The sequence below is a fragment of the Dreissena polymorpha genome, chromosome 7 (assembly GCF_020536995.1).
Source record: "Dreissena polymorpha isolate Duluth1 chromosome 7, UMN_Dpol_1.0, whole genome shotgun sequence".
Classification (NCBI taxonomy): domain Eukaryota; kingdom Metazoa; phylum Mollusca; class Bivalvia; order Myida; family Dreissenidae; genus Dreissena; species Dreissena polymorpha.
In genome coordinates, this window is record NC_068361.1 from 91,205,593 (window position 1) to 91,221,467 (window position 15,875).

Sequence of the window (15,875 nt, forward strand, 5' to 3'; positions counted from 1 at the left end):
CCGTGGGGCTTAAGTTTTACATCGTCGTTAAAAGGGAAAACATTTAAAAAGCTCTACTTGTCTGAAACCGCAAATCACATTTCTTATTAATTTCTTTATATTTGGTATGTAGCATAAACTTCAACGTTTGTTCAATGTACATTAAACAAAATAACTAAAAACCAGCAAGGCCCAGAGCATTGATATTAAGACATCAGATTTAGGTTCTCTACAACATATTTTCAAATTATTTTTAATCTTGAGTCAAACCTGACAACTCCCCAGCTGTCACATATGTAGCTCACTTGAACACAACATGGGATACCGTGATGCCCGTCGTCCGTCCGTGTTGCAATGCGTCCGTAATTGTGTCCGTCTGTGAACTTTTCTTCAAACGACATCTTCTCATGAACAGCATGGCTGATTTTTATGATTCTAAAGAGGAATTATCCTTTTGTTACCCTCTTTCAAACTTAATTAAATATTGTTGGTCTGTTGATTAATTAGGTTACGATTTCAAAAATAGGGTTTTAAACATGAAACATTAAAAATAAAATCTCTGAAATCGCAAAACCTAGTGGTTAAATAGTTGTTATGTATCATCGTTTTGTGGTCTTATACATTTACAAACCCCAGGGTTTCAAACTGGACCAGACCTTGGGTAAACGTTTTGTCATATGTTCATACTCAAAATAATCTCCTTCGAACAGGTACGACCCAGAGATTATGTAAAATGTTGTGTATCATTGTACTGTGGTCCTTTATCAAGTTTTTTTTTTCAAAAAGTTTTCAAATTATACAGATGCTTATCTGAAACCGAAAGACCATGCAGTTAAATATTAGTTTTGTATGATCAAATTGTGGTACGATTCACAGTTCTTTTTTCAAATAACGTTCCTTGCGTCAAAACTGGCATCGTCACTAAAAAACCGCAATCCAACGGCTTTATGTTGGGTATGTAGCATCATGTAAAGTTATTTTCAAAAGTGTGTTAAAAGTGATACTCTTTGGTCACAAATGGCCCCGCCCCTGTTCACCAGTTTTGCAAAAAGACCTATATATGGAAAACCTTTTCAAACTTCTAACAACATATCAATTATTTTCAGGCACGTACATTCGAGGAACTTTTTATTGAGGGAAAAGACTATTTAACACTTCGTTATCCAGACTGTGTGCAAAGTGACAAGATTCCTTCTGAAGTATTCACCGCTGAACATGCGGAGTTTGCAGTTTCTACTACAAGAAAAATCCTGGAAATTGTTGAAGAATTAAGTAGATAATGTGGTCATATGTAATTAGCATGGAAATTGAAAGGCGATCAGGAATCCAAATATACATATGTTTTGTGAACTATAACTTTTACGGTTTTAAATTTGTAAAAGATGGTTAATGATTTCCATATACTTATTCATTTCAATAGGACATTTGTGATTTGACTGATTTCGTTTGAATAGAAAATTGTACATGTAATTAGTTTGCATGATAAATGATATATGATGTTGTTGTATCTGAGCTTAATTTGTTGCTGTATTGAAAAAATCAAGGTGTGCACCATTTTCAAAAGTAATATGGTTCGTGTATTACTTATTGATGTAAATACATATTCATTTAATAATATTTATATCTTGATTTGAATGTGATAATGTTGCGGTTTGTGAATTATAAACAATCTTTTTGTAACGTTATTTCTTTATAGGAATTGTTTAATTATATACAGTTTTAAACAGCATGTACATCGTTATTCGATTGTTTTTTTATAATAATTATGATGAAATGCAAAGTTGTATAACGCAAACTGTTTGTAATTCATGTGTGTCGTTCTTGAAGAAATAATTTGTAAGAATGTTTTCTTTTATTTTAAATTTGTTTATAATTACTTTATATCTGGAGTATCTGTTTGTAAAATATTTGCTTTTAGGTTCTTGCTTGTAATGACTATCGCTTGATGGCATGCTCACTTGTTGCACATTGAAAATGTCATTTAATTACAATCATATACAGTTCGTTAACTGTGTAATCGGAATTTAATTTGTTGTTTCGTTTTTAAAATGATTTATATTGTCGCACACATTTGAACCATTCCGTGTTATCAGAGTCGACGCGTTCAACTACTGCAGAAATTAACTCAGTGAAGAGTTATATTGTTTCAAAGCATGGTTTGTTTACGTTTCAACTGCATTATTGTATGTTAATCATTGTTGCAACTATCATTTCGTCTTATATATTGTGTAAATATTTTTTGTCCTGCACTACGTTACAAATTCAACTGATGTAATAGTATACTAATATGGATATGGATATATGTACAATGGTAAGAATGGTTGCTTCAGTGTTTCTATTATTGTGGATGATAGGTGTAAATAAAATATTTTGTTTGCGATATCTGCAGCGTGTGCAACTGAAAACGTAGTTTTAACTAAGTTTTACAAGTACATGTATATGTTTTGTTTCTACATTTTATGCATTTTGTGTGTATATATATATATTATGTATACTGTACATAGTTGTGTAATTTTTATTTTATTTCAATCCATCATGTATGTGTATGATTATTGAAAATATTTGATATAATTTATTCTTCGTCTATTTCTTGATATTTTGTGAACGTATTGCAGTCTATCAAAATTCATTAGTGCACATATTTAATATGTATTTATACGTGAAGTTCAGTTGATGGTCGTCGTATAACAATAGCATCTATATAAAGTTATCCTGTCTTGTAATAAACATGCTAAAGATTAGTTTTATTACTCAACTATGTATGCTTGTTATGGATGTGCCCAGTGTTTGTGTATAATTTTAATCAAACCACGCAGTTTGCTTTTCAAAACAACGGTTATCGTGGTAATAATGGTGTGTTCAATGAACAATGTACAGTTCCAGCGTATCATATTTTGTGCAGCTTTTGTAAACTTATTAAGTTGTGCAGTTCATTGACAGGCGTGAATGCTCGCTCTCAGTTTTATTGTTATGTGCATATTGACCGTCTTGTGTAATGCTAAATGTAGAGAAATATACAGTGCTTCTTAAATATAATATCTGGTTGAGTTACATAATAATACTCGCTCTCATAAATTACATCATCATAGTAAGCACATATTCCATTAACTTTACATCTTTATTTATATTAATTTAACGTTCAATGATGCCATCATGCACTTCAAACAATTTGTAAATGATATTTAAATTTTATATACGCAGTAGCGCACACATTTATTATCCTGTACTTTGGTTGATGCATCTATATGTTACATGTTCTTATATTTTTAGACAATACTTTTTGAACATGCTTACGCCTAAAAGAAGTCGTGTTCGTGGCATGCATTTGAAATGTGCATAGTACATGGGTTTTTTTTCAAATGTGAATGTAAAATTGGATATTCACCTCAAATTCACATCATGTTGTACTGTTAACATATTGCTTTATGTCGTGATTCAATGTATTTAAATACACATGCATAACCTATAAAGGATTCTGTCTCATGCTTAAAATATACTATTTGATTATCATTTCGTCATATTAAGCATCTGTTTTAAGTTACGATAATCATACAAAATAATGTAACGCATGTATGATACATACATAAACACAAACTAACACCATGGAATAATCGCAATTAAGTTATCTTAATACATTTAAACACGATTCAATTTTAAAATCTAAAGTAACAAATATTGATGTATTTTTCCGAAATTAATGCAAACTTTTTTAATGAACCAAGAGAACATGAACATAGATATTTTTCGTATCGTTGAACCCCATTTTTGGTGTGTTATTTTTATATAAAAAAACAACAACATATTTGATGTAAATATCATTGCCTTATGTGTTTTCTCTTTTTGAAATATTATTTACCTGGCCATGTCGGCATATATATGTATCAGATTATGGTGATTTCTCTTTTGTTCCTGGATTCTTATAAGTATCTATATTTTATGTGTAGTGCTTATATAATGCACTATAAACTACCATTAATTTACATTGTTTTATGCATATGAAAATGTTGATTTTCATGTGCTTATTTTATAATATTTGCCTCCAACAATCAAGTTTGTTTTATTTTATTAGTTGTGATGATGAATTTATCGTGCACATGGGTTATTTTTTAGAGTTGAAACAATTTTTGCGAAGTTTGATTTTACGTCAAATAATTGGCCGGAAACCTATGTTGCATTGAAGATCTTAAGTTTGTTATAACCAAATTTAGCAGTGAAAAAAATTGTGATACATGTAGAGAAGATTAATCTTATAATGACGATAATTAGAAAGTGTTGTTAGGTAAATGGCTCAGTACTGTGCGTTTCAGTTTGTTTATAATAAATGTATGTTGCGTTTGTAATTCCTCGGTTTATGATTAGTATTATAATTGTATTTTACTTTGTTAATTAAAAGGGCATGATTAAGTTTATGCACTTTAAACGTTTCACGTTTTTAAAATAATAAATATCCTAAATTAATTTATTACATTTACATTGATATAATTAAGAAAGGCAAAGAAACAGTATTTTTTATGCCCCCCGGATCGAATGATCGGGGTGTATTGTTTTTGGCCTGTCTCAGTCTGTCTGTCATTCTGTGGAAAACTTTAACCTTGGTTAAAGTTTTGCAATATTAGATAACTTATGCAATATTGAAGATAGCAACTTGATATTTGGCATGCATGTGTATATCACGGAGCTGCACATTTTAAATGAAACAAGTCAAGGTCAAGATCATCCTTCAAGGTCAAAGGTCAATAAATGGCTTCAAATCGGCGTCAAAACTTTTAACCTTGATCATAACTTTTGCAATTTTAAAGATAGCAACTTTATATTTGGCATGCATGTGTATCTCATTGACCTGCACATTTTGAGCGGCGAAAGGTCAATGCCAATGTCATCCTTCAAGGTCAAATGTCAATTTTATGGCTTGAAACGGCGCAATAGGGGACATTGTGCTTCTGACAAACACATCTCTTGTGTATCATTGTTTTGTATCTTTGCATAATATTATGTTTTCAATGCAAACTACTTAACACCAAACCGTTTAAATGGTTGGTTTTCGTGTTTGTTATTGAATAATAATTATTTAACGATTGTGTATTATCAAATGTTCTATAGTTATTCATGTATAATTTGACAATTTGTATGTTGTTTGCCGCGTAGTAATGCATAATTATTAAAGAATATTGCCCGACCCGGTCACATATCTTGTGAATTGTTTGGTCACACAATTACATCTACGACCATTCTCTCAACTCTCATTCCAAAAAATAAATTACTATATGCACTTAGTATTGGTGGACAAAAAAAAAACAACAGGAAAAGTGAGATGAGGTTAACTGATCGCTGTGGTATCACTGAAATACTTTTTTTTCAAAACATTATTTGTCGTTTGGAAGTACTAGTTTGTATTTATTTTGTACCAATATAATAGAGCAACATTTAACGGAAGATAAACATTGTGGAATTGGTGCAATTTTGCTTCGCATGTACTTGTATTTATTCCTGAAAAAGGTTTACAAGTCAAAGATTTGTTTTTATTGTCCCTGAAGTACATTTATGTACAAATTTATTTCTGAAAATATAACTCACATACACAGAAAGCAACGTTAACAACGCCCTTAACTTATGTCCTGTTTTCAGGAGTTTACATCCTTAACAAATATGCGTCATGTTGTTTTAACACTATGAATCATATACGAATATGTATTAAAACGAAATCAACAATAACACATTTGGCAGTCGTGTGCATCGATGCTACAAAATTCTTCTACGGCCACCTCAGGTTGTTTATACATGGTGTCGATTCAATGTTCTAAGACAATTTTGCTAGCTTGCTTTAGAGGATTCCCATAATAACAAATGCTACAAACTAATTAGCTGATATATATTGACATTTGATACGTAATGGTATAGGACGTTAAAAATGATTGCATCAGTTACAATCATGTTTAAATGTTTAAGTTTTTATGTACAGATTCGGTATCAAACTGTTTTTCTTTTAGACGACTGTGTATTTCGATAACAAACAATGTATTAGTAGTAGTTAAACCGAAGTGATGCATTCTCACTTTCAGGTTTTCTGAGTGTTTCGGTCAATGCATCGAAATATACCAGTATGAAGTGTTTGATAGTACACAAATACAAAAGGGCGGAAACATAACAACACTATGTGTTAATATGTTTGGTTATATTTATGTTAATAAATATACATACAAAGGTTTCGTTCGTTGTTATTGTGTTATTGTAGTAGCCATACTTATATATATATTTTTTATGTAATTTTATGTATAAATTTTTTATTAAATACACGAAAGCAATACAAAACGAACGTACATACTTCTTTCTACAAAATATGTCTAACACGTAGACACAGCTATATCGATTATCGCAAAGAATGTAAAGTACCATTTGACAGAATTGAGAAAAAAAGCTTATGCTAGTCCTCTCTTCTGTAAGTTGGAAGCGCTGTTGATATGGGGCTTACTACTAATCAGGTACTAATTACTAATCAACTACTAATCAGTTACTAACTACTTATCAGTTTGCACTATCGTGGTGTGTATTCAGTATTACCATATACTTTATTATAAAGGAATTAACAATTGGGACGTGAAGCAAATCAACACTTATTAATCCTATAAAGCAATATTATATTGCTCTCAATATAAAGTATTTATCTAGCATGTACAAATGGATTGAATGATCAGAGATATCCATTGAAACCAGTCTTTACACTATACTTTTGGTGATAATAGCGTCATCAGGAAACTAGCAGCCGATTTATCAGAGTGAAAGCAATGCAGGTTACGGCTAGAGGTCCGCCCTGAGGTCTTGAGGTCTGAGAGTTTGGCGGGCAGACGCAATCCAATTTACCCACGAGATCATGCCACTTCCGGTCATCGACATCGCCTTCCGGAATTACAACCGGTACATTGAGCGACACCTGCCCTGTTGTTACATCGGAAGCGCCGATTGCGATATCTGAACAGCCGTAAAACTGTAAAAAGTAAGATTAATTCTAATTATTTATGAATGATGTTCGAATTTGATCGTATTCTTTATCTGTTTGGTGGTATGAGTTCGGCCCATTTGGCGCTGACGTCGTTTCCGTGAAAAACGACTTTAACTTGTGACTACCGTTTCGCGTACTTTGTCAATCGTCTTTTTGCGATAAAACAATAGTTTAATTTTGAAGAATAACCTAAACCAAGGTATTTAAATTTGAAACAATAGATTTCTGTATTTTCTTTTTGTTTTATATGGTTTAAATTAACATCAGCTTATTTAACATTGAAACAGCAGGGCACAGTTTGCCATTATTATTTTTCAGATAAATTTCCTGCTTTTTTAAGGTGAGTTTTTCTTACTTTTTGAGTCGTTTTGCTTCAACAAATTGCAAATTGGTTTGTAAAATGAAACTCTTCCAACATTCATGGTGTGTGCATGAGCCGTTGTGGCCTTGTTTGTGTCGCAATGAAAATTTTAGATAATATTTCTATGTCAAGTTTGTGTGTTTTGCCCGAAAGTTGTCAACTGTGAACTGAAATAACCCCTGCAAAATGTTTAAGAATGCTTCATGAACTATTCGCATTGTCTTCATGAACCATTCATGATGGTACTTCATGAAGACTTCATGAGAAAGATGTGAAGACAAAATGAGACTTATTCCTGAAACGATCATAAAACAGAGTTCATGAACTATTCATGAAGTGGAAAATGCATCAAATCTTCATCATATCATGCATCTTTAATGCCCATGAAGAATTCATGAAGAGTTCAAGAAGTAAACACACCTTATATTCATGAAATATTCATAGAGTATTATTCACAAAACTGTACATATCTCATATTCATGAAGAATTCATGAATTTCTTGCTCAGTTGTTCATGAAATTTTACTTCATGAAGAGTTCATGCATTTTTTTGTTCAATATTTTAATGTCACATTTTGAGTTCAGTAGTATTTACTTCATGAACAATGCATGAATATAATTATTCTTGAAACTTCATGAAAATTTACTTCTTGAAGTTTTCAGGCAGTGAAACCTCTACATTAGCATTGTCATTAAACAAAAAGTCTCATCACTAAAAAACTCAAACATCAAATACAGCACAGAAAATAAATTTAGTTTTGGCATCTGATGGGATCAGGCTCTTCTGTACAAGCAACTTGTCACGTCTTTCACAAGGCTATGTAGGTTTTTGATCTGAAATCATTTATATAACAAATGAAGTCACAACTTAACTTAAACAAGAAGACTACATGACTACACGGTCTGATACTGTCATATTTTTTTTTTATTTAGTCAGTATTGAGTGAACTCAAATTACATGCAAATATTATTAAGTGACATTTAGTTCAACTTGTATTCAAAATAAAGATAAGCAGAATTAACCATTGAGCCGCTATTTCTTCAGTCGCGAAAACATGTTATTTAAGTTGAAAACTCATGACATCATTCCAGAATGCATTTCACTACAAACATCAATTCACAAAGAACAATACCGTATTATCAACGTATCTAATTTCAAATAACTGTCATGGAAGAACAACTTAAGTAAAATAAACCACAAGAGAAAGGTTACAACTCACTATTTAAAACGTAAAATATTGACGGGGCTACACTATGATCAATATTGCATATATGCATATTGTTAAAAAATGCAGGGTCAAGTTTGATTTTGGGTCCTGTACGATAATATTTTATTCCGAGTAATGGTGCAATTGTTTCCTTTATTCTGACAAAAATACCTGATCTGCTCAATGACTTGAAACATTCATAAAATAAATGATGAATAGTTCATGGATGGTTTAAGAATCTTGAATTCTATAAATATTCATAAAACATTCATAAAATAATTGATGAATATTTCATTGGTGGTTTAAAAACACTAAATTAAAAAAATATTCTTCATTTATTCTTAAAACATTTAATGAATAATTCATGGGTGGTTTGAGAATCTTAAATTAAAAAAATATTCATAAAACATGCATGAAATAATTTATGAATATTTCATGGGTGGTTTAAGAATATTTAAGTCATGAAATATTTTTTTTCTTCATTTATTCTTAAAACATTTTATGAATAATGCATGGGAGGTTTAAGAATCTTAAATTAAAAAAAATTATTAATAAAACATTCATAAAATAATTTATGAATATTTCATGGGTGGTTTAAGAATTTTAAATTCATGAAATATTCTTAATTTATTTTTTAAACATTTTATGAATAATTCATGAATTTGGGGAATCCGTGATATATTCTTGATATCTTCATGAATTGGAAAAACCTCACTTAATGAAGTTTTCTTATGTTACGTTAAGAATTAATGAAGAAGAGTTCATGAGCAATTCTTTAAAGTATGAAAAATTCATGATTTCATGAATATCATTTCTCAGAGGAAAAAGAGTTGTTTAATTGAATTTCCTTTGCAACACTTTGTGCAATCGCATACTAGCATGTAAGCAGTAACAATGTCATTGGTAGTGACAATACAATTAATGTGTCAGCATGTGATTAATTCTCTTTGATGATGGCTTAGTAGTAAAATTTTTTGTTTCTTTTCTTGTCAGATGTTCTCTTGCAAAAAAACAATCTATCCAATGACATATTGATCCTTTCAGATGTAAATATGGGGGATTTCGTTACTCGGCGGGCGAATGAAGAAAACCGAAATTCCCCGCTACAAGTTAGTACTTTTCAAAAGAAGTGGAATATTGTTGTTAAGTGTTTGTCTGTACCACTGGTTTTTAATATTAAAAAAGCTCCTAGATGATTTTTTGAGACTTGGAAGGTCTTCCCTTGGAAGGGGGGATTTCGGTTCCCGACCGTGCTTTTCACTATGCATTCATACTCGGAATCCCAATAATAATTTAAATATTTTAGTTTTTCACTACCAAACTTGGAAAAACAATGTTGGTTCATCAGTAATTCAGTGTATTTTGCAATATTCTATCTAAATATCCGCAGTATTTTGATAAATAATCAATAGTAATGGGGATTGCGGGGGATTTCGGTAATTAAGGGCCGGGGTTTTCGGTATTTCAACACACCGCATTTTGACATTTTTCGCCCAGTTTCGGGTAAAACAGACACATCAATATCGTCTTAAATCTTCATTTTGACAGCCAAAACGACTCATACAGACACCGTGATTGGTTCAATAGATTTATTTTACATGAAATTCCATCCACAAAAACACACTTTGATATTGTTTGAAAGAAAAACACCAAAAAACTAAGAAAACCCTACCTTGACAAAATGCAGGAATTTTATCCGAAAATTACAAAATCTGTGCCCTACAGTATTCATTGTTTTATAAGCTAATGTAAATTTAAACCGTACAAAATCAAAAGAAAAACGGTAAAAATTAATTCACCGCACTCAACAATCTTGCTGCAGGTTCTGCTTGAAAATAAAAGTATTTTAAATTGCTAAACAATTGGTTGACAAAGTACGCGCAACGGTAGTCACAACTTAATGTAGTTTTTCTCGGTAACGACATCAGCGCCGGAATGGTCCAAATCTCGTTCCCAGCCACTTATGTATTTAAGAACGTAAATTTCATTGGTACTTTTGATTATAGACGTATAAGACGGCGTTTGGTTTGTGATTAATTATGAAGTGAGTGTGAGGTTCACGAAAACACGCCAGTCCCGAACATATAGACGAATTGAAAAGCCCCTCAATGTTAATGGACAAATGCTATGGCTAAATTGTATCCTCTCAAATGTTATAATGCATTTTTTTTCAATATTTCTACGTTTCAGTCTTCTTGTATCGATTCATCAAAATATCATTAAGGAAGTCTCAGATGCGCCGCACGTAGCTCCATTAAGAACCCAATCGTTTCGACCACTTTTTTTTAAATATAGTGCCATACAAATAGCATGTGCCTATGTGTGTAATAATGTACAGTTACAGAGTGACCTTGACTTTAATAAAGACATTCATGCAATATGCATATTTACAGAGAAATAGCGTACTTAAACATGCCCATGTTTGATAGAAGTTCCCAAAACCACACACAAGAACTAGTCTGCCATACAAACCAAACCGCATGCGTGCAATAAAGAAGGAGGTAGGTATTCACAGTTTTCCAAATATCAGGGAAGCTTTGGAAGGAAGATGAATACCTCAGCATACACAGACAAAAAAATAAATTTGTTGCGGTTATCAACTTAAACCATATAGCAGCTGTATTAAACTCAACAATTCCTTGTTTCTCACTTCACATGGTCCCTCATAAAAATATAACAATAAGTATACGCACTGTAGATGTCAAAATAATTAATTGAACTGATTTATTCTGAAATCGAGTCTTATATTGTTAAATGTCAATATTTTTGGATTTGTTAAAAAAACATACATTGTCTACTTTACCAATAACTATTTAATGTAAGACAATTAATGCAAACATTTGTCTTTTTTTAACGGTTCATGATTTAATTGATGTACACATTTTCGTTCATTACAATGCAGGAAGTTATGTGCGGAAAAATAAATAATCGTAATCAACTCTACTACTTATATCATCCAAAGTCTGATATATAAACACATTAGGATTCATGTCATGCAGGGATACGTTCTACCGCATCTTCCCAGCGCAACTCAAACCAAATCACAAACATTCGGACAGCGCAGGCTTATCTAGGAAAACACTTTAAGCACATGCATTAAGCATAGTATTTTCAGAGTGCTGCTAATATGATATCTAATACACATTTCACAAATATCATGAAACGTTTATGAATGTTGTGAAAGTCCTAGTGTATAAAATATACGACATCATTCATGAACATTTTTGTTCGGTCCCAGAACGTATTTTCAGCGCATAAGTAAAGAACTTTATGTAGCAGCCAGTAATTTATTTTCCCCGAATCTGTTTAAAACTAAAGTAGAAGTATTTAATTAAACTGATACTATTCACGTGTTTTTTCTGGTGTCTGTTTTACACAGAAAATTATAAGCAATTTATGTCTCAGCATTGGAAGTTCTCTAACCGATTTTGTCAGTATAGTAATAGTTTTGTCTGATGCATTCATTCTAGGATATATCACTTAAAATTCCTTAAAGAAAGTATTGTTATGTAAGAAAAACACCAAAAAATAGAGCTTGCTAAAGACAGCGCAGTCGACCTCATCGACATTCAATGTTGACCTGATCTAATGTGCCCTTTATGAAGAAAAAAAGTTGTCGTACACCCTTTGTCTTGTTTTAGTTACAGCGAACTTGTTCTCACCCATGCCATACGTACCCCAAAGGTCGGAAAGGGCTAGGGTAACTTAATATGAACACTAATAAATAAATACATAAGCTTGATAAGCTGTAACCTCTTTTAAAATCAGAATACTGAGAATTTTTTAAGTATATAAAGGTCATTAATTTCGAATCAATTCAAAGACACGTGATCAAACTTTGCTAATGGGACCATATCAATATTAGGAAATATATTGCGTTCGAATGATACCTGGGTGTATATTTCGACGTAAATGAGGTTCTTCTTAGCGGGAGGATGTATTATGTGTGTCCCAACCGTCCTAGGTTATTCCATAATTAGACTCACGCAATTTAAGACGATTTTGTTTTAATTAAAGCTGCAATCGCCAGCTAGTAAGTTGTTACTGATCGATTTTCAAGTTTGGAGCGGTCATGTGTTGGGGGGGGGGGGGGAATCGTGGATTCGCAGCATACCTCACCTGTCCGGTATCGTAACCACAAACCAAAATCACATGCTTCCGCGAACGAGAATCGAACCTGGTTCGCCTAGATGAGAGGCGCGTGTATTAAACACTCTGCTTACCAAAGAGACTGAATGATACATGTCTACTCTCAAGAAATTCCTAAGAAATTAGCTCATCGAAGAACATTAACCTGCGATTATATATTAACAGTTCGTATAAAATCTCTCAAGCCATTCCTGAGAAACAAACCTGCGGAAAAAAACTTTAATCCGCCTATCCATCGTTTATACAATTTTCTAAGATTAAAATGTCATCTAAATTTGACACATGCCAAACTTGACCTACGGGGTAATTTTTTTACGGAAAACATATGTTCTGCGTTCGAATGCAATTTCTTGAGAACTAGCTTAAAAAAACTGTATCCTGTCTATAAATGGTAAATGAAAAAAGTATAATGTCACTTATTTAAAGAAAACACTTAAAGCAGAGTTAACACACTAGGCATATTGGGTCATTTGTATATGAGGACTATAGTGTATAAGTTTGAATGAAATCTCTTAAGTCATTCGTGAGCAAAAACATTTAAACTCAGACTGTATACATGTCCGGCCTGCATTTGACCTTAAACCGAAAGAAAAAGGCCATAAAATAGTCAGCTCTGAACATGAAGTAGCAGTATACAGGCTGGTAGGCATGTAAACAAAAGTTCACACGACGCCCACAGTTTCTGTTTATAAAATTATTAGCTGTAAGTTTTAACAGATTTTCTTGATGAATCGTCGTTTGTTAAGCATTTAACATGTGTTTGAAGAATGACTATCTCGCATTTTGACAACGCTGTAGACAACATTATTATTATCATTATATTTTGCAAACATCACTTTTCAAAAGAAGAAGCATGAGGGAAAACTGATGCATGTGCGTTATGTTTTGTTTATCATCCAGTGCAGTCGAGCTAAGTAGACCTAAATGATGATGGGTGTTTTAAGTATTAAGAATCATATGCAATTGCTATATGCAAGTGATATTATGCAGCCTTATGCCGTTTTAAAAGATAAGGACCCCGCGCGTTTTTATCCATCATAAACCAAGTTGTATTAAATTTGGTTTTGAATTAGAAAATAAGAACACTGAATTAACAAAAAGACGTTTTGAAACATACCGATTAAATTTTTCGTTAAAATGTGCCTATTTGTATTCGTAAATGGGTACGCGCCGTCGACAAAAATAGGAAACTGCTGTAAACTATTGAATCACGAATTCGGCACGAACACCTCGGAAAATGACCAACGCTTATTCCTCTTTTATTTGTGTCAATAATAAAAAAACAACAACGAAAAAGTGATTTATTTGCAATCGGGACATGTAGTAACGACGAATATACATAGTTGTACAGTATAACAATATTTGCAATATGTGCAAAATGTTTGTGTAATGCAAGGGCCATCACTCCCAAAAAGCTCGCCATTATCCAGCAACATTTATCTTTTGGCAGAGCAACACAGTTAAATACGGAATACCGTTAGTGCCATCGTGGTTACACATTAAAATCCAGAGAGGACAAAGCGAGACTGCGATAGTAAGATGGCGAAAATGCGATAGTACGACGGCGACAACGCGATAACATGTTGGCGACCATGCGATAGTACGATGGCAATAATGCGACAACGCGATAGCACGATGGCGGTAATACGATAGTACGATGGCGACAGTACGACGACGCGATAATACGATGGCGACAATGCGATAGTACGATGGCGACAATGCGATGATACGATGGCGACAGTACAATATGACTATCGCATTGTCGTCATCGTATTAACGCCTTGTCGCCATCCTACTATCGAATTGTCGCCATCGTACTATCACACTATCGCATTTTCGCCCTTTGGATTTGAATGTGTAACCACGAGGGCACTAACAGTATTCCGTAGTAAACTTATGAAGTTTATTAGATCATAGTGATACACGATTCAGCAAGGACAGACCCACAAAAAAGTCAGACAACATAAATTAAACAGTTGCAATATCAAAGAAATGAGCTAAGATCGGTTAAGGGTGGATCGATTTGTTCAAGATCATTTAAACGTTTTAGATATACACATAACTATAAAATTAAGTCATGAAGATATCAATATCGCTTTATTAAATAAAACGATGAAGCAAGCAAGAGATACACTTCAGATATTCTTAACGTGGATATGAGATGTTATGCTTATTTTTTCATTATTACCTTGCTGTGATTCATCGGTGTGTGCTATATGGAGCATTCTTATTGATGTTCAGTGTATTCAGTGCATTAAATACGCTAAAAGACTCAAAACATCTATGCCATTCAGTGGATTCACTTGAGATGTACGAGGTGGAAGTATAATGACAAAATTTGACTTTGAGTGTCTGTTCCCATTACATAACTTGGAAAGAATATGCAATACATGTTCACCAGAAAGCATTCAACATTCAGCAGCGTGTTTAAAAAATACATATTTTTTCATTACCGCAACAGCACATTGGAATTTGACAATCAACTTATTGTTATCCTAGCAGCTAAAGTATTTACTATTAGTAAGCAACTGAATATTTTCTACATTAATCAGTTCTTTGTAAATAGTTACAAAAATGTACAATAACAATAAAGCGATTAATTTATATCTCTTTTTATAAATTGCGTATGTAAATATCAATCTAATTGCATTTTCTAATTAGTAAGATAAGTATGTTTTTGTTGGGGGGGGGGGGTATTATAAGTTCCCTTATGAATTAGAGAAGGTAGGGAGCGAGGGAGGGTGGGAAGGGTGAAAACTTTTGTTGTCGATGTGGTAAAATCGAAGATATCTTCTAATATTTGTTAAAATGTCAACTTTATAAAAGTAAAAAAAATATTTCTGCGACTTCTGATCTGTTAAACTGCAACTAATGAATGTTCTTTTGTCTAAAAGACGGATCATACCACATGATTACCGGTAAACAATTTTTAAATGCGTTTACAAACTCACTCTCGACATCCATAGATTTGAGATCATTATGCTTTAAACACATGTCATATATTGTCCTGCCCACAAACTATGGCCGTCTTCGTCTTTGTCCAGTGCTTTATTCACAATCTTCTCCCAACCATATAATTAAAAATATCAAATATGACTCCACAATTATGCTTGATTATTATAATGATCTTTGTATCTTAATTATACACATTTTGACACAACATTATGTACATGCTTAATTGT

General features: G+C 32.5%; 1 protein-coding gene across 2 annotated transcripts in view; it reads left to right on the forward strand.

Moving 5' to 3' along the window:
- Positions 1-15,875, forward strand: part of LOC127838612 (sacsin-like) — a 162,591-nt gene that overhangs the window by 12,648 nt on the left and 134,068 nt on the right. Inside the window, exon 3 of one of the 2 annotated variants that reach the window (XM_052366440.1) lies at positions 1,086-6,181. The exons of the other annotated variant lie outside the window; for it this stretch is intronic. Within the exon in view, the coding sequence (XP_052222400.1) occupies positions 1,086-1,259 (174 nt within the window). The 3' untranslated portion in view covers positions 1,260-6,181. Of the gene's footprint in view, positions 1-1,085; positions 6,182-15,875 lie in introns of those variants that run through there. 2 annotated transcript variants of the gene reach the window in all.